Here is a 17,247-nt window from a genome sequence, read left to right as displayed (position 1 = left end):
TTAGGACAAAATCATCGCTCGCTCTTCTGAACCCATTAAATCAAGGCTGGAGCAGCCTTAATAACATCCTTTTTTCAAAACCAGGACCGCAGAGTACAGCAGGACCTGGAACGCCTGATATCAGTGTCATCTCGGTCCGGTGGTTCCACACTGCTGATGAGCTGAAGCGGTTCCCAACGCAACCACGCACCTCCCCGCGTCATCTCGAGGACCCGGCAATCACGTACTTCCTGCTCCACTTTGTTGACCTATAGAGAGAGCAGGACAGTCCATTGCATCCCCAGTGTTGGTTAAATCAGCGGTCTCCAACCTCTCCAGCGCCGTTTGTTTTTTACTCATTTTGGCTAGGGTTAGCTTGTGGGCTTAACCAAAACTGTGACAAGTGCGCAGTGCGGGAAAGAGGCACGGACAGAAGTGGTAAATAATAAAATAATGGGCGGGCCACGCGCGGACTCACCGCTCACCTCCTGCTGTGCGGCCCGGTTCCTAACAGGCCACAGACGGGTACTGGTCCGGTTGGGGAACCCTGGGTTAAATAACAGTGAAGGCTATCAGGGGCATTGTGAAACAGGTAATGGGGCAGAAGAGTGGTGATGTGCACTGGGTGTGGTAAGAAAGTGAAGAACGCTATATAGAAATAACCTTTATTTGCAGGGAAAGTGGCTTATTTGGGGCTTACTGATCAACCTCACTGAACCTGTTTAGAGCCATAGTCCAGTGGTGTTCACAGTCACCTTCTTGGCCAGCAGCAATGAGCAGCGTCAATTTCACTAACGTAATTTATTTAAAACGTGCTTCCTCGTTCTGAATCTCATGCTGCTGCTGCCACTGCAAAGATGTTCACCATAACCACCCTCTCCAGATCGCAGATGGACACACCTGTTAGTAGTCCATGAGTCCAAACCAAATATTTCACTTTGTCGGTACCACATGAGGTGGCTCAACTGTAAATGTTGTGATAACCACTCAAGACAATTGGGTTATCAAACATTTACTCTTATTAGCCGTATAACTCAATCGGTACTCTTAAAGTTTTTCTACCTTAAGTGGTACCGATTTCAGTTCTTCCCATGGACTATAAATAACCACTAACCCAAGTGGTTTTTCCTCATTGGGCTTTGTGTTGAGCAATTGTTCTCTCAAAGCTTTCGCCATAAAACTTGGATCACAGTCGGCTGTGAAAAATGTATCTGTAAGACCCCCTTAAAATATTTTAGAAACCGAATTTCTAGCAAGTGGGCCGTACCTGGTTAGATAAAAAAAATAGTTTAGTTTAAAAGTTGTTCCCCATGGAAATGTTTGAATTGTTATTAAGTTGGCCTGGTATCGTTTACTTGTTTGAGCTTTAGTTTCTCACCTGAACGTTATTTTGAGATTGCTTATCCACTGCACTTGGAGTGAAGCTGCACTTTTTTGCCGAGTGCTTACATTTTGTCGTTTTTTGAGTTAGTATTTAATCTGAATGTCTTGGAATTTATCTCAGGTTATTTACACGTGTGTTTGTATTAATAGGGTTCAGCGTTGCTTACTTAAAAGTCACTAAATGAAAGTTAGTAAGCTCTTTAGATTCTAAGGTGATAGTACTGATTATGGGAATTGACTAGCTGGCTTGTCCTTTAACACTTCAGACTTGTTCCTATGGTATGAAATAGTTGTTGGTTATTTAAACCCTTCAAATCAGCACTTAAGATGCAAACCCAAAAACTAATGGCTCTTATTTTGTAGATGTGTGCATAGGCTGTGCCCTCAACCATCCAACATGAAGTTGGTCCTTTATTTAAATGAGAAAATACCAGTTATCTTAATCTTGCTACCGAATATTATCCCTTTTGTATTATTGGTAATGCACCGTGAAATGAAGAATCCACTTGGAACTCGAGCGATGCAGCGCACCACCCCGTGTTAAAGAATGGTCCACGGAAGTAAATGCCACAGAACTGCTTTTGAAAACTCCAGGGACCTCTTAGTCACACTAGGGGGCAGCATTTTTCCACCCACCCTGCTATACGGAGATTTGTTGCACGATAGCCAATCCAATATTTACAATTCTCATAACCGGAATTTAGTCACGTGTAATACCAAAATCAATATTTTTTGTTCAGTCCTTTATGGCCAGGGTTGAGACCATTAACTCACTACACGTAAGAATCCCAGGTTAAGCAGAGGCAGCTGAGAATCTGATTTGAATACAGGATCTCAGCGGAGCTGCATCAGTGCATGAAACCTGGTCACCTCGATCAGGAAACACTTAAAAGCCTCGAGCATTCTGCTGCTGTCACCAGAGCGTACTGTGTTGGCGGCGCACTCGAGTGTAACTTTAAAGTTTTTTTTATTCACCAAGCTTCAAGCTTGTGTGGGACAAGCTAGGAGACAATGGCTACAAAAGCCTATTTTCGTTCTTTTTAAACCCAAAGCAGTAACAACGGTTGCCATTTACACCATCAACTGTTAAAATCACCTTCTGAATCGGTATGCTGCAGCGAGCATGGTGGCCGACGCTTTACTTGACCGTATTTCATTTGTTAAATTGCGCACTTGTTCCCAAGCTTGTATCTTACCGCACTGGTTGAGAACTCGCAGCCTCCAGGAATGTCCGTCGCTGTACTTTTTCAATATCGGCCGAGTCTTACCGAGGAGTGTTTCGCTGTCGTGTGAATGCAGGTAACGTACAGACGGTTGTGCGCACACCTTGCGTCGTTTCAAAGGCAGGTCTCCAAAGACGGCTGTTGTGGGTCCCTGAGGACTTAGAGGTCGTTGTGTTGGATAGTTATGAATCAAATGTGGCTAGCTCTTACAGACCAGGGGCGGGGGTGGGATCCTTTTCCCAAATGACAGCCAAATAAAAAGTATTAAGCTTTCGTGACTGCATAAAATTACTCATTGGTTTTTTCGGTAAAGTCACGTATGTAGAAATACAATAAAATTATATTAAAACAAAAAACAATCACGACGTTTCGATCACAACGCAAGCGATCTTCATCAGGTGTCAAGAACAAATCACGGAGGTAAATACAACAAAAAGATGAGAGACGAGAATTCAACAAACCTGAAAAAATATTATATGAAGCACATCCAGTCAAGCCAACAACACAGTTAGACACTTCCTGGCGGACCACGAATTTCAGAAGTGTTAAATTTCGTGTTCAACCTTTGGGTTGCACATACCAGCATAGATAGAATGAAAAATACGAGGTACACGGTCAGTAGAAATACATATACAAGTCCACCAAGAGGTAAGGAGGGACTTGTATATGTATTTCTACTGACTGTGTACCTCGTATTTTTCATTCTATCTATGCTGGTATGTGCAATCCAAAGGTTGAACACGAAATTTAACACTCTTTTGAAATTAGTGGTCCGCCAGGAAGTGTCTAACTGTGTTGTTGGCCTGACTGGATGTGCTTCACATAATGTTTTTTCAGGTTTATTGAATTCTCGTCTCTCATCTTTTTGTTGTATTTACCTCCGTGATTTGTTCCTGACACCTGATGAAGATCGCTTGCGTTGTGATCGAAACGTCGTGATTGTTTTTTGTTTTAATATAATTTTATTGTATTTCTACATACGTGACTTTACCGAAAAAAACAATTAGTAGCCAAATAAGACTTTCAAATACCTTTGGCCGGCCACACACAAACACACACCTACACATACCCTCACATGTGAAGTTTATGATGAAGGAAAGTGTCAAAGCAACTTAAATGTACACGTCTGGTAACAAGTAGTGCATCTCACGCACAAGCGTTCAAATAGGTGCAAAACGTTTATTAATGAACCACATTCTCTGTTCAAATTGTCAATACTGAGGGCAGATGTCCTGCCATGGCTGTCATAAAAAAACAATAACTTAACGACGTTGACTTGAAGACGATGGCAACGCATACCAATAGCAGGAAGCATATCTTCAGCAACAAGATTTCACTTTTAAATTATATTGAAAACTCAAAGTTACAGGTTAATCTTAAACGCTTCTCCTGTAAATTAACACTCGTGCTATTAATATAAAAACACATGTACAAATCAGTACATGTGGGGATATGTATGAGGTGGGTGTCCTGGAAAAACTTGATGAACCAATTAATTTCAATTGAGATAACCTGCCATGGCTTCATTGCTGCACTCTTAACTTTTAATATTTGTATTGTATCTCCTCCCTGCAGACGGGCACACAATGAACTTAACAATTAACTTAATGCTCCATGCTCTCAATGACAAAACCCGACTTTCTGGACAAATGGAGCAGGGGTTAAGTTTTTTTTCCCCAGAGCGGGGACCCTTAAATATTTCTAAGGCATGTGACAATTCACCCCTTCACCCCAGCAAGTCAGTTGTCTAAGTTTATAAAACATTAATTTGGTTTTAATTTTCAATTAGTCCCCCCTACCTCCACCCAACCCATTTCACTTGTACAGGTATTATTATTCTGCCCATTAGCCTACTTTTTACAGAATCACTTTTTTTACAATTTGATGCATTACTGCGATTTTAACAATCGATTTTAATGAATCTGTCGATGCCTAAGTATGCATATTACAGATTGAATATTATACCTTTTCATAACAAAAATAAACTCGTCACAAATACCACTGGCTGCAGCATGTAATCTGTCTACTGCTCGTGGCTCAGTCTATTGACCTCTGACCGCAGTCGGTAAACCGTCGTCTGCCAACCACGATTGTCGTATCTTGCTGTGGGTGAGACAAAATCTTGTGATATTAACCATTACCCGAATCAAAACTGTTCATACGGTGCAATACTTGCAAAATGCGAATCAGCTAACCCAAAGTTATAAGCGTAGTCAAATTGATCGCTGGCGTGACTGACCAAGACCACACAATGCAGCTTGTTCGACAGAAAATGTACGGAATGTGAATGTAACGCAAATCAACCTATTTTTTAAATTAAAGTATTTAATTTTTATTTCACATTCGTCTCGTGTACATCTTACAAAATCACCAAATACATTAAACTTAAATGATATATTTAACTTTGATTAAAACGCACTTGGAGAGCGCAAAGAAAAACCAACATCATTACACTTTGCGCAAAGCAGCTGCGACATCTGGCTCCTGCTAACAAAACGGTGACGATGTCGGGTCAAACGATTTAAACACGTCTACCAGGTTTTGTTGGCGCCCACCGTCACCAAAGCCTCCCTCCAGTGACCGTGCAGTGGTTGTGGTGGCGTTGGTGATGGTGCCCGTGGTTGTGGCGGTGTTGGTGACGGTACAAGTAGAAGCAGCAGCAGCAGCAGTCTGTGCTGTACTTATTTGCAGCAGCAGTCCGTGCTGCTGCGGATGCTTTAATGCGGGTGCTTTAATCTGGCGGGGACGTTCGCCGAACACCCCGCTGTACTTGGTCTTCGTCAGCACACCGAGCACCGGCTGAACAGGCAGGTTGTGGACGGCCCCGTGATGTGCCAAAGGACCACAAGAAGAGACGCTGCGGTCCAATAAACTCCCTGCGATGGAGGGCCTCTCCCGATCCGAAGTGGCGGAGGAGAACGCGTCCATCGACTCGGAAAATCCTCCCTCGTTCGCCATCTCGTTGCCGCCCAAAGGTTCCCAGTTCATGAATCGAGCGAAATCTGGTACGGACAAATCCGGATCCGGGCAGAAATGCTGGCCGGATCTCACCAAGCGGGGGTCCCACGTGGCCGAGCTGTGCACCGGCTCGGTCGGGATGACCACGGGCTGCTCTTGGAGCACAGCCAGTGCTGCCGGCGACGGGAGATTTTCACAGGCGCCCGGCATTCCCGTCGCCGACTGCTTGTCGCGGTGCATCTGCAATGACGACGGCTGCTGTTGCTGTAAAGCGGTGAACCCCGGGGAAGCTTGTGGCCCGGTGACGCCAGGAATTGTGCCGTCCCCACCGTGCGCCAGCGCCGTGCCCTCGGTGCCCTTCGAAGCCGCAAGGCTGAAATAGAATTTTGGGCTGGAGGGGCGTGGAGAGTTTGTGTGAGTGTGACACAGCTTACTGTAAATGTAATGTAAATAGCGATTTAAAAGACTGAAAATCACGCTCAAAGCATCTCGTATGCGCATTGCTGTCTCGTCAGCTGTATTCATTAAATTAATTTTAAGGTCTCTCAAAGTTTTTGTTCTTGAGTTTGTTGGGTAGAGAATTCCACGTGACAGGAGGTCCCCGCGCCTTCTGAAAAGCGCGGAGTCGCCACGCGTCTCTCGGCGGGGTTCGTGTAGCAACAACGACGAGACCACGAGCAGCAGACGACCTGCGGCCTTGTCATTTACGATCATCGGCGACAGGCGTGCATAAATCCGACAAATAACGGGGTGACATACCATCTAGGCACTTGTATACAGTCAGACAGAGCTTATACTTTAAACCGAGCAGGTTGTCATCCGTGGTGCTCAATAGCTCTCCGACGTGTTTTCGGGGCCCAGGGCCAATGTTTCGCCCCCCCAAATGTTGCGAGCTTCAAATCGCGGAGCGAAATGCCAAACAACACTGTGCCTAACATCACGCGGCACAACCGGAAAATACATCCTCGGTCCTCGGTGAAATGTTGGGGCAAAAGGTGGTGATGAGGTGGCTCAGAGGTTAGAGTGCTGAGCTGGCACTGCCGAGATCCTGGGTGAAAACCCAGGCGTGAGTACCTATGACTAAAACTGAACTATCGATGATTGTAAACTGGGGCTGACCTGTCAGGAACCTCTTCCTTCTCTTCCTTCTCTTTGGTCTCCTTGGGTCCATTCAGACACTGTTAATCACACATTCAAACGAAGACATAGGCATGCGATGATTAATGAACGATTAGCCGACAGCGAATCGATAAATTGTCATTACTCGGGGTCACCTAGTTGATTCAAGAATCAAGGCAGTTTTACCGTCGCGAATATCGCGGACAGGGGTTGGCAAGGGTCGTGGTGCAAGCAATGAAATGGGGCCCCTGTCCAATTTCTTACCCCCTCTTTATAACCCGGCACCTGGTTCCCTGGGCCCCTCTGGCCTGTGGGGTGCAGCTGCACCGCCTGCGCTCTCGATAGCAAATGCCACTGGTGCCCACCTTCTGCAGGAGCTCCTTGGTCTCATCGGTGAGGGCCGCGTGCGAGAAGCGGCAGCGGTCCCCGGCGTAGCACGTCGTGCCCGTGTGGTAGAATTTGCAAGGGAAGTCGCGTTGGGCCTCCCGCCAGTCAAGGAGCAGCCGCGGGTTCACGGTTCGTGGGGGACTGGTGGCATGATCCAGCGGTCGCACGTCCGCCGCTTGTGTACAGACGAGTGTGGTTCGTATCGAGCGGCCGCCCTGGTTAACACTGCGCACATCCGCTTCGGAGTGGCTAACGCCCACGGGCCACTTAATCGGTCGCCCTGTAGTGATTCGCCACGATTCGGGGTCACAATTCGTTTTAAGAATCAATTCTTCTCAGCCTCGTTTTATCATCTAATTCCCCCCCCCCCCCCCGCCCGTCTCCTTTGTGAAGTTTTTGCTCCATTAGCCTGAATGAAACGTTAACGTGTCATTTGCATACACCTCGTTACATCAGCACTTCCTTATCATGGTCTAGAGGTAGCGCATTCATCGCTTATTGCAGACGTTCGTGGTTCAAACCCAACAGCCACCCTGGTTAACTTTTTGCATTCGTCTTGAATACGTGCTTTCCGCTTCACAGCGGAGGTTCATACAGAGAGCCACTCACGTTCAGAGAGTAGGCCAAGTGCGCCAGCGTCACAGTCCAAATAAAAAAAAAAATACTTCCGAATTACTTAAGCAGGTGAAACCACATCGAAGCGTCGCGAGCGGTACAATTTCCTGCATCTTACTGGAATCCCAGCGACTGCGACGCTTCAGCCGCTGAGATCGCCACTGAGCGATAAGGATATTGTGCATGTAGAGGCAGCTGGAGCCTTTGGAGCAGAAGCTGTTGAGGTAGAACTTGCAGATCTCCCTCTTGTTGGCCGGCATGCCCTCGTGGCTGAACGTACACTCGTCGCCCTGCACGCACCACGCACCGCACCACCTCCTTCACTGGGGTCGCCACCGATGAGGTACAAAGAACCGGCACGTATGTGAGGAAGAATATCTCACTATACTTGCAGATGAGAGAACCATGAATTACATTTAATTACATTTCTCTCGGCTGTATATTATCTCGCAGCAACCCAACAGGACATCCGCCGTGGAGATGGAGCCACGAGATCAGCTGACGCACAGAAAGCTGGATTAATTGTATCGCAAGACTGAGAGATGGCGTCGGCTTGGGGAGGCCTTCATTCAACAATGGATAGTTCATATCTGACGATGATGGCTTAAATAAAGATGGGAAAAATAGCCAAAGACGGATGTTTGACGTACCTTGGTACATCGTCCTTCCAAGTAAAACTTGCAGGCGTATTTCGGTTTCGGTTTTGGAGGCAATGCTTTCTTGTTTTTGTTCTTTTTTTTCTGCTTCTTCTCGGCGGGATTATTTTGCAGGGGCCGATGGACCTTGTGGGGGAAGGGGAATGTGCACAAAAGAGGTATTAAATGTACATCCTTTACATGAGGTGGGATAAACGCCGACCGCCGAGCAGTGGTCGCTATGCACGTGGCCTGTAATCCTGCAGTGTGGAGGCGGCAGTGAGGGTTGGTGGATTGCCGCACAAATGACAAAATGTTGCGCGACGTCCCTTCCCGTGGGCATCGAGATGCAATACCCTGGCTTGCCAGCAGAATGCAGTACAGCAAAGTGTGGCGTGATATCATCTGTCCCTTATGTATAGGATAAGAGTGTTGCCCCCTCGCACGCTTGGGTTTTTTTCCAGGTGCTCCGGTTTGCTCCCACACGTATCTTGTGCACACTAACCAATTGGCTGAAAACATCTACATCTCAATATGTAGAGAACTGTAGAGAGCTGCAGAGCAATTAGCGTCGGCTCGCTGCCTGGCAACCTTCCGGCTCGTGTCTGGTCCTTCAGCAATGTGTGCAAGGGCCACGCAAAGATCTTACGTGTTGCGGATCGGCCGCCCCGCGACGGACGAAGGTCCCGCCGCCACGGACCCCACCGCGCCCGCGAGCCATGACCCTTCCTCTCGCCGTGAGCGCCCCACGTGGCGCCGTCGCGACAGCAAACGCTCGACACCTTCCCAACGCCTCTGCGTCCAAGGAACCGCGGACAAATTCATGACAACGCTCTCCCAGTTAGTTTTACACAGCTCCTTTATAATATAGACGTTGTCGTTGTCAGTCAAATTGAGTGCAAATCGGAAGAGGACTCCCAACACGCTGGTCCCTGTGACGTTGATGGTGGATCCCAATGGACACTTTCTCTAAACTGGATGGATATGACCTAGGTAGGACTGTGCACATGTCATTTACTGAAAAATGTGTTGCTCGTGACGATTACCATAAAATTGCCCTCTTGCATCTTGCAGGGTACTTTATATTTTCTAGCGGGTCACGTAATAAAACTAGCGTGTGCTGGCGGACCACATGACCTTATGTCACGTGATGTCTTAACATAAGTGTCACCTGTACAGACGTTATGATACATGGCATCAATCTTGTCATAACACCAGTACGTGAGCACTAATCTATACCCTCTTTTCTCCAGGTGTTTCATCTCTTATTTATCTCTCAGCTCACTCATCTCTCTCTTCTCTAAAAGCTGTCCCCATCTCTGTCTTTTTTTATCTCTCATTAATCTCAACAACCTGCATCTCATATTCTTAGTTTTTTTCGGTAAAGTCACGTTGAAGAGAAACAACAAAATAACAAAATATATATATAAAACAATAAAAAATTCTCACGACGTTTCGACCATAACTCAAACGGTCATCATCAGGTGTGTCGGTTTGCATAAATTTATTTTGAAAACGGCATATTTATTTATTTATATAAAAATAACGTTTGCGTCACGCGCAACGATTGGCTGTTTGCCAGGACTAGTCCATCTATTTTTTTTTTGGAAAAGAGGAGGGGGGAGACGAAATTTGTTTTTATGTATGCTGTCTGAAAGCCACTGTAAGCGTGAACAATCAATCAAGAACTGAAATGATTTATCAAATCTTTCCAATGATTGCTAAGATAGAATCCATCTTCTCGGTTGAAATTGTCTCTGTGTTTGTATATGTGGATAGCCTCATGAACGAATCTCTCATGGAAGCCAGATGGCTTACAAAGAACCTCCGTCTTGGAAAAGTCAATGGCATGTGAGCCTACTGAATTAGAACAATGATCTGCTACGGCCGAGGTGTTGGTCCTACCGTGTTTAAGGTCTGCTTTATGTTCACGAATGCGGTCCGAGATATGGCGTTTGGTTTCTCCAATGTAACTACTACCACAGAGGCAACTTAGTTTGTAGACACCAGGGTATTGTATGTCCGGAATCACATCTTTTACAGACGGAACCAGATCACGGATTTTATGTAATGTGTTGAAACGGACCTGGTAGTTATACAAAAATAAAAAGAGATCCCACCAACAGCCTCGTCACACAAACCAACAAAATAATTTCTGATTCAACCGCATTAATTGATCAATCTAAACAGTTTTCGTTGAAACCTTCTGCTGCCAGGCCACCAAGATTATACGGCTTACCAAAAATACATAAAGTTGATACACCTCTTCGTCCCATAGTCTCTACTATCAGCTCCCCCACCTACAAACTAGCTCGTTTTTTGTCTGAAATCCTGCGTCCTTTCACTGGAAAGACCACCTCTGCGGTACAAAATTCTACTCACCTGGTATCAACAATCAAGGGTATTTCCCTGTCCCCAGACGACCTGCTTGTCAGTTTTGATGTAGTTTCCTTATTCACCAAGGTTCCTGTACCTGACACCATTGCAATCATTGAAGACTTGGTTCATCAAGGACTAAACACTGAGGTACCCCCCCTGGTGAGACACTGTTTAACCAATACATACTTCACTTGGAATGGAACTTTCTACAAACAAACTGAGGGCACCCCAATGGGCTCCCCCCTTTCTCCAGTTATAGCTAACATTTTCATGGAGAAATTTGAGACTGACGCCATCCAGACTGACACTCTACGCCCAACCTTATGGAAGAGGTACGTGGATGACACTTTTGTCATCTGGCCACATGGCCGGCCTGCTCTAGACCAATTCTTCGACCACATCAATTCCATACACCCAGCCATCAGATTTACCATGGAAGTCGAAATAGATGGCAAGATACCTTTTTTGGATGTCCTAATTAAAAAGAGACCTGATGGTTCAATGAGCCACTCTGTCTACAGGAAAGCTACCCATACGGATGCGTATCTGAAACCGGATTCCCACCACCATCCATCACAGAAGAATTCTCTCATCAAGACTCTGTATCATAGAGCCCAATGCATATCCGACCAGGAACACATAAGCAGTGAACTCAAGCACGTACACCAAGCTCTTAGGGCTAATGGTTACTCCGACTATACAATCCGCAAAGCTATCACTCAAACCATGAAGAAGAACCCTCTTGAGGAGCCTTTCAAAACCATCACTTTACCCTACATTGCTGGGATCACAAAAAAGATCTCCAAAATCTTGAATAAACACAAGATCCAGGTCCGTTTCAACACATTACATAAAATCCGTGATCTGGTTCCGTCTGTAAAAGATGTGATTCCGGACATACAATACCCTGGTGTCTACAAACTAAGTTGCCTCTGTGGTAGTAGTTACATTGGAGAAACCAAACGCCATATCTCGGACCGCATTCGTGAACATAAAGCAGACCTTAAACACGGTAGGACCAACACCTCGGCCGTAGCAGATCATTGTTCTAATTCAGTAGGCTCACATGCCATTGACTTTTCCAAGACGGAGGTTCTTTATAAGCCATCTGGCTTCCATGAGAGATTCGTTCATGAGGCTATCCACATATACAAACACAGAGACAATTTCAACCGAGAAGATGGATTCTATCTTAGCAATCATTGGAAAGATTTGATAAATCATTTCAGTTCTTGATTGATTGTTCACGCTTACAGTGGCTTTCAGACAGCATACATAAAAACAAATTTCGTCTCCCCCCTCCTCTTTTCCAAAAAAAAAATAGATGGACTAGTCCTGGCAAACAGCCAATCGTTGCGCGTGACGCAAACGTTATTTTTATATAAATAAATAAATATGCCGTTTTCAAAATAAATTTATGCAAACCGACACACCTGATGATGACCGTTTGAGTTATGGTCGAAACGTCGTGAGAATTTTTTATTGTTTTATATATATTTTGTTATTTTGTTGTTTCTCTTCAACGTGACTTTACCGAAAAAACTAAGAATATGAATTACTGCAGTCACGAAAGCTTTAAATCAAAATTTAACCTGCATCTCATTACGTCTCAGTGAGCCAAATCTCTGAACGGGACACTCCAAGAGCCTTCGCTGGCCATATCTGGCCCGCAGGCAGCCAGCTGAAGGGCCCTTCCCTCTCGTCTCATGGCCTTAAGGGGGGCGGAAGCTGTCCAGGTTTGGGCACGTGCATCTCACCTGTTGCTACTTCTTGCGCTGCCGCAGATTTCGCTGCCTGGTATCGAGACATCTCTTTCATAAAGTCGTCATCATCACCACCACCACCGCCGCCGCCATCATAATCGTTATCATTGTCGATGTCGCTGTTATTTCCATCTGCGTGTTTGCCTCCTCCTTCTCCTCCACGATCGAGGAGTCTGTGGGATTTTCCTTCATAGATGTCGCCCACCATGACAGCGAGAGGGAGCTCAAAGACACCGAAACTGCTCGCGGCATGCGGCACGCAGACTTGGGCCTCCTCCTTCCGCTGATCCTTAACACCGTTCACTTTTCCCTTAAGAGCACGGAGACAGGGAGGAGAAGACATGTATCTGAGAACATAGGAAAGTTAGAGACATCATATTTCCGATTAAGAAAAGTCAGCGGGCTTGGCAAGAAGGGATGATAGCCAGTGGTCGAAAATAATGATGGAATGGCAGTTGAAGGAGAGCACAAACCGATGTATTTGTGTAATCACCAACGACTCTCCTGGAAACTAGACTTTGACTAATTGTGCATATCCTATGCATAACAGTTATGCTGATAATAATCAAGGTAATGATGTGTATTTTTTTTAAACACTGGTGAGTGAAGCCCAGATTCGAACCCAGGTTATGAGCAGCGATTTGATCCCCGAGCCAGCTGCAGAAAGAGATTTATTTAATCTCTGTAAACGCAGCGGATTTTCTGCGTGCGCTGCGGTCAAGCAGAATCACCTGTGAGCCGAGATTGAGAGGTGAGGAATCTGTCTCATTCAACTCCACCTCTCCCTCCTCCTTCTCCCCCCCGCCTGGAATCGACATCTGATTCACTGGCAGCTCGCCTTTCTGCAACAGCGTCGCAAACATCACGACCTAAAATTATTTAGCATTTTAGGAAATTCCATAAAACTTCAATGGACGCTCACTATATTATGCAGATGCGCTTATATCCATAACAAATACAGTATAATATCAACTGCAAGTACCATGAAATAATTTTTTTGGAAGATTCGAGGGGAAAATCGAACAAACCTCCTGACAGTCTGTCGGGTCAATGCCGTTGTTGGCACGAGTGAGCAGCCGCCCAATATCTCCTCGCACTTTCCCCTCTCTCTTCGCTCCTTGGGAAAGAGTGCACACCGGCTCAGTGCTCTGCGTCATCCCTGCATCAAAGGGGAAGCTCTGTCGGTCATTGCCCAACCAGACGGCAAACTACAACCTCAAGAAACAACATGGCTGATATCAGTGGCGAGTGAGACCTAAAGCGGTCCTGGGCATCACCTTTGTCTGCCTGTGTGACGGCACAAGTCAGCATCGCTGCTGCTGCTGTGAATTTCGCCTCCCGGTTGCGACCCAGCCCTCCCAGGAACTCATCCTGGACACCACCCTCGTCATTATTCTCCTCCTCGTGCTCGTGCCTGTCTGCCAGCTGGCGTGGCTCTTCCGTGGCCACGTCGCCCACCATGTGAGTGAGAGGGACCTCGAACACTCCGAAGCCACTCGCAGAGACGAGGTCGAAAGGGTGGGCCAAGCGCGCGTCCGTCCGTGGGCTCGTGGAAACGTTTGACTCGACCTGGAGCAGAATTACATTTACTTTTTGTAAGCATCAAGGATAAAAAGAGCAAAAGCAAATCCCTGCAGATATTGATATCGTAATGAAAATGACTAGAATCCACCTATCAACAAAGACCGAATTTCCTACAGGTAATGGTGATATCAGTGTTTTTGTATGGATGTCAAGCACGGACTCTGTTGGCTGAAAGCGAGAAAAGAAGACAGGCTTTTGGAATTAAACACTTTTGAAATGACTGCAAACCCCATGGATCGCGCACATGACACGAAAATGTACGGACCACAATTACCACCCCCCCGTTGGCACAAAAAAACAAATCTAGTCACTCTTTAAAGACAGCAATAATAGATATTAGAGGTTAAATAAGAGGAATTTGGTGGGAAAAAAATATAATTGCGTTTTTGTGCAGTCATTGGTGGCCAGGCAAAGATCATACATGTGATACACCCAGAAGTCAACAAACCTGAGTGATCTAACCTATACCAACGACCCAACTCAATTTGTAGAGCATCCAGAGATGCAATTACATTTATATGCTAAATAAATATAAATTGTTGTTGTGGCTGAAGTGATGAGACGTCACCCTCTCTTTGCTGACCGGCCGCTGCTGCTGTATCGTTCGCTGCTGCTTTGCGTGCACCACCACCACAGCAGCCGCCGCCGCTACCTTCATCCTCTTTCGCTTCCCCGTGCCGCTCCTTGTGGTGACGAGGTCAACGTGGGGTCTCTGGGGTGTGCCCTCCCCTTCCTCCACCTCCACCGTTGAACGACCGACATCGCTAATCACCGTGAGCGGTCCACTGACAGACACAACCAGGATGGCAGGCAGCGGAGGAGGTTACAACAATCGCGTAAGTCAGTGTGTCTTCTATTGTGGTCATTTAGAACAGACCACACAACAAATGATCCTCATGGCGGTACCCCGAGGTACCAAATAATACAAAATGGGTCGAGGCAATTCAATATTTTATTTCTGGCACACTTTTTTTTTCCAGGGGTGTATTTCACTCCGTGACTGGGGTAACCAATCAATCCGAAATCGGTGGTGCTACTCCACGATGTCAAAACGCCAAACATTCTAGCATTAAAAAAATCCGTTGTCGAAAAATTCAACTTTGAATAGTGCATCATCGTGAGCACAGCTCGTCGAGATGAGTCGATTGCCGCATCGCCGACCATCGACAGACTAAAAGTGACTGCATCACGGACATTATGCGAGAGCCGGGGTGATTATGGGGACCCCGGGATACCGCCATAAGGTTCAAATAACGACGCAATGTCCCGATCCACAAACACAAAGGAGTCAACACAGCGATACACTATTCCGCTACTCCCGATGCGGTTATCTGGCTTGAACACCTGAATGTGAAATTGTAGTTGATGCTCTGCATCAGCAGCCACACGAAAGAACAAGATGGGGCATGTACGCGTGCGTACTCCTTAATGGAGGTGTTTTTAATCTAATCCCTCCTCGTACTTCCTTACCTTCTCTGGTCCTCCCCTCATCACCGCTTGTACCTCGCATTGTCAATTTCCGTCCCTTTATATTCGTCATCGTCTACCCCGAGCTATGACTCCTATCACCTCGTTCCTCCTCGTTCCCCCTAGCACCCCCCCCCCCATCGCCGATCCTCATCTCTTCTCGACTCATCTGGTCCTTTACCATCTGACCTTTGTCTCTCCACAACTCTCTTTCTCCTTGTACAGCCCTGCTGTTAATCCACTGCTGGACGAGAGCCCGCCGACGCCGTGGGGGTTAATCGGACGACCACGCTGGTCAATGTTGCTTCACTGCCCACTGCTGCCCACAACGTGACCCATCCCCCCCCATCCCCCCACATTTACCCGGCCACAGACGCCGTGGGGGTTAATCGGACGACCACGCTGGTCAATGTTGCTTCACTGCCCTCTGCTGCCCACAACGTGACCCATCCCCCCACATTTACCCAGCCACAGACGCCGGGCTGAGCGAGGGGGGGTCGCTGCCGCTGTTGAGGGGTGCAGGCGGGGATGTGAAGAGGCTTTCCAGGGACATGGGGCAGCGGGAACCTGGGTCGACAGAGGAGGAGGAGGAGGGGGGGGTAAACGGACACAGCCCGAGAGTGAAGAGATGCAAGACGATGGAGAATGGACGAGTGTGTATGTGTGTGTGCTGAACTTCTTTAGCACCGTACGTCGCCAACCGTGCTCCATTTTCAGCTGTGCGAATTTTTTTTAAGTCATCGTATTAATAATAACGCACGGACAAGTGTGTTATGTCAGTCCACTGCGGCGATGAGGGATTCCCTACTAACTACGCCTTGAAAGGGAGGGGGGCGGCCCGTGAGGGATATTTGAAAATTTGACCATACTTCACCACGCGCTGTCGAAGGCGGAGTGCAGAACGGCAGCGGACTTTTCCGCTCCCCGTTTAAACCCACAGCCGCCCGCCACGTGTCCCCCAAGCAGCCCATTCAACGCCCGCGTTGTGCATCGCCATCGCCCCCACTACCACTTTAACCTGGGCTCCTTTAGAATTGGCTCCTTTATAATTAACTCGCTTTTAAGCCGCCTAAATCTGCAAGAACGCGCGCGCGTTTCAATTTCACATCACGAATGTTGGTCAAAGTGCCGCACGTTTGCAAGTGTTGTTGTAAATGTCAAGGTCCATCCTACGAAGTCCCATCACAAGGGAGACGCACAGCAGAATAGACACAAATTTATGTTACTCAACAAAAGCGGTGTTACGTATTAATGTTGATCATCTGAGTCAATGATGTTACTTATGCTGTTTGTTAATATTGCATGCTGATGCTGCTTGCTTGCTCGATATGTGGATGCACACAAACCTATTAACCCCTCATCAGCGCTGCCTACTTTATTACAGACCAATTCAGACCTCATTGGTCGTCCCGTGCCCTTACAAATCTCAACGTTCATCCTACAAAGTCCCATCCACAAGGGAGAAACACAAACAAATAGACAACAAAAACCCCCACGTGTTTGTGCTCGTATTGAAACGGCTGTACGCCGCATGGACCTGAAAACCTCAATTTTCCCCCGTACAATAACACGGGGTAAACCGTACGGCTCGACAACTATGAGCATGTTTGCGAGTGTTGTTATTTATTTACCAACGCTGAACGTCTTCACGTTGACGACTCCCACCACCAACATTCGCCACAAAGCACGTTGTTTGTGACACCACGTGGCGGAGATTCACCCCAGGAAGCGGAAACAAATTCGGAGATAAACACA

General features: G+C 46.8%; 3 protein-coding genes across 3 annotated transcripts in view; 1 reads left to right on the top strand and 2 right to left on the bottom strand.

Moving 5' to 3' along the window:
- LOC116947308 (regulator of microtubule dynamics protein 3-like) overlaps window positions 1–4,925 on the top strand; it is a 14,344-nt gene extending 9,419 nt beyond the window's left edge. The window contains exon 11 of the mRNA XM_032962883.2: window positions 85–4,925. Coding sequence (XP_032818774.2) covers window positions 85–165 — 81 coding nt within the window. The 3' untranslated portion in view covers window positions 166–4,925. The remainder of the gene's footprint in view (window positions 1–84) is intronic.
- On the bottom strand, window positions 3,751–7,924 carry LOC142929316 (uncharacterized). The gene is made up of 4 exons (XM_076070423.1): window positions 7,783–7,924; window positions 7,028–7,383; window positions 6,663–6,721; window positions 3,751–5,934 (listed from the first exon to the last, which is right to left on the bottom strand). Exons 1-4 carry the CDS (start codon window positions 7,922–7,924, stop codon window positions 5,073–5,075), a joined length of 1,419 nt encoding a protein of 472 aa, XP_075926538.1. The 3' UTR covers window positions 3,751–5,072.
- On the bottom strand, window positions 7,870–17,247 carry LOC116947311 (uncharacterized). Its single transcript, XM_076070480.1, has 10 exons — window positions 17,124–17,247; window positions 15,957–16,059; window positions 14,594–14,810; window positions 13,719–14,010; window positions 13,470–13,600; window positions 13,173–13,310; window positions 12,436–12,751; window positions 8,949–9,094; window positions 8,315–8,446; window positions 7,870–7,987 (listed from the first exon to the last, which is right to left on the bottom strand). Exons 1-10 carry the CDS (start codon window positions 17,164–17,166, stop codon window positions 7,985–7,987), a joined length of 1,521 nt encoding a protein of 506 aa, XP_075926595.1. The 5' UTR covers window positions 17,167–17,247; the 3' UTR covers window positions 7,870–7,984.

The sequence above is a fragment of the Petromyzon marinus genome, chromosome 29 (assembly GCF_048934315.1).
Source record: "Petromyzon marinus isolate PM22_M1 ecotype Great Lakes invasive population chromosome 29, UKy_Petmar_22M1.pri1.0, whole genome shotgun sequence".
Taxonomy (NCBI): domain Eukaryota; kingdom Metazoa; phylum Chordata; class Hyperoartia; order Petromyzontiformes; family Petromyzontidae; genus Petromyzon; species Petromyzon marinus.
This window is presented reverse-complemented; position numbering and strand designations above follow the sequence as displayed.

Coding starts and splice junctions, on each gene's coding strand:
- LOC142929316 (XM_076070423.1), bottom strand. CDS start 7,924: ATGCCGGCCAACAAGAGGGAGATCTGCAAGTTCTACCTCAACAGCTTC. Junction 7,384..7,782: donor TCGCAGTCGCTGGGATTCCA/GTAAGATGCAGG, acceptor AACGAGGCTGAG/AAGAATTGATTCTTAAAACG. Junction 5,935..6,662: donor AAGGAAGAGGTTCCTGACAG/GTCAGCCCCAGT, acceptor ACGCCCCTCCAG/CCCAAAATTCTATTTCAGCC.
- LOC116947311 (XM_076070480.1), bottom strand. CDS start 17,166: ATGTTGGTGGTGGGAGTCGTCAACGTGAAGACGTTCAGCGTTG. Junction 14,011..14,593: donor GGCCGGTCAGCAAAGAGAGG/GTGACGTCTCAT, acceptor ATTCTGCTCCAG/GTCGAGTCAAACGTTTCCAC. Junction 13,311..13,469: donor ACCCGACAGACTGTCAGGAG/GTTTGTTCGATT, acceptor AAATAATTTTAG/GTCGTGATGTTTGCGACGCT.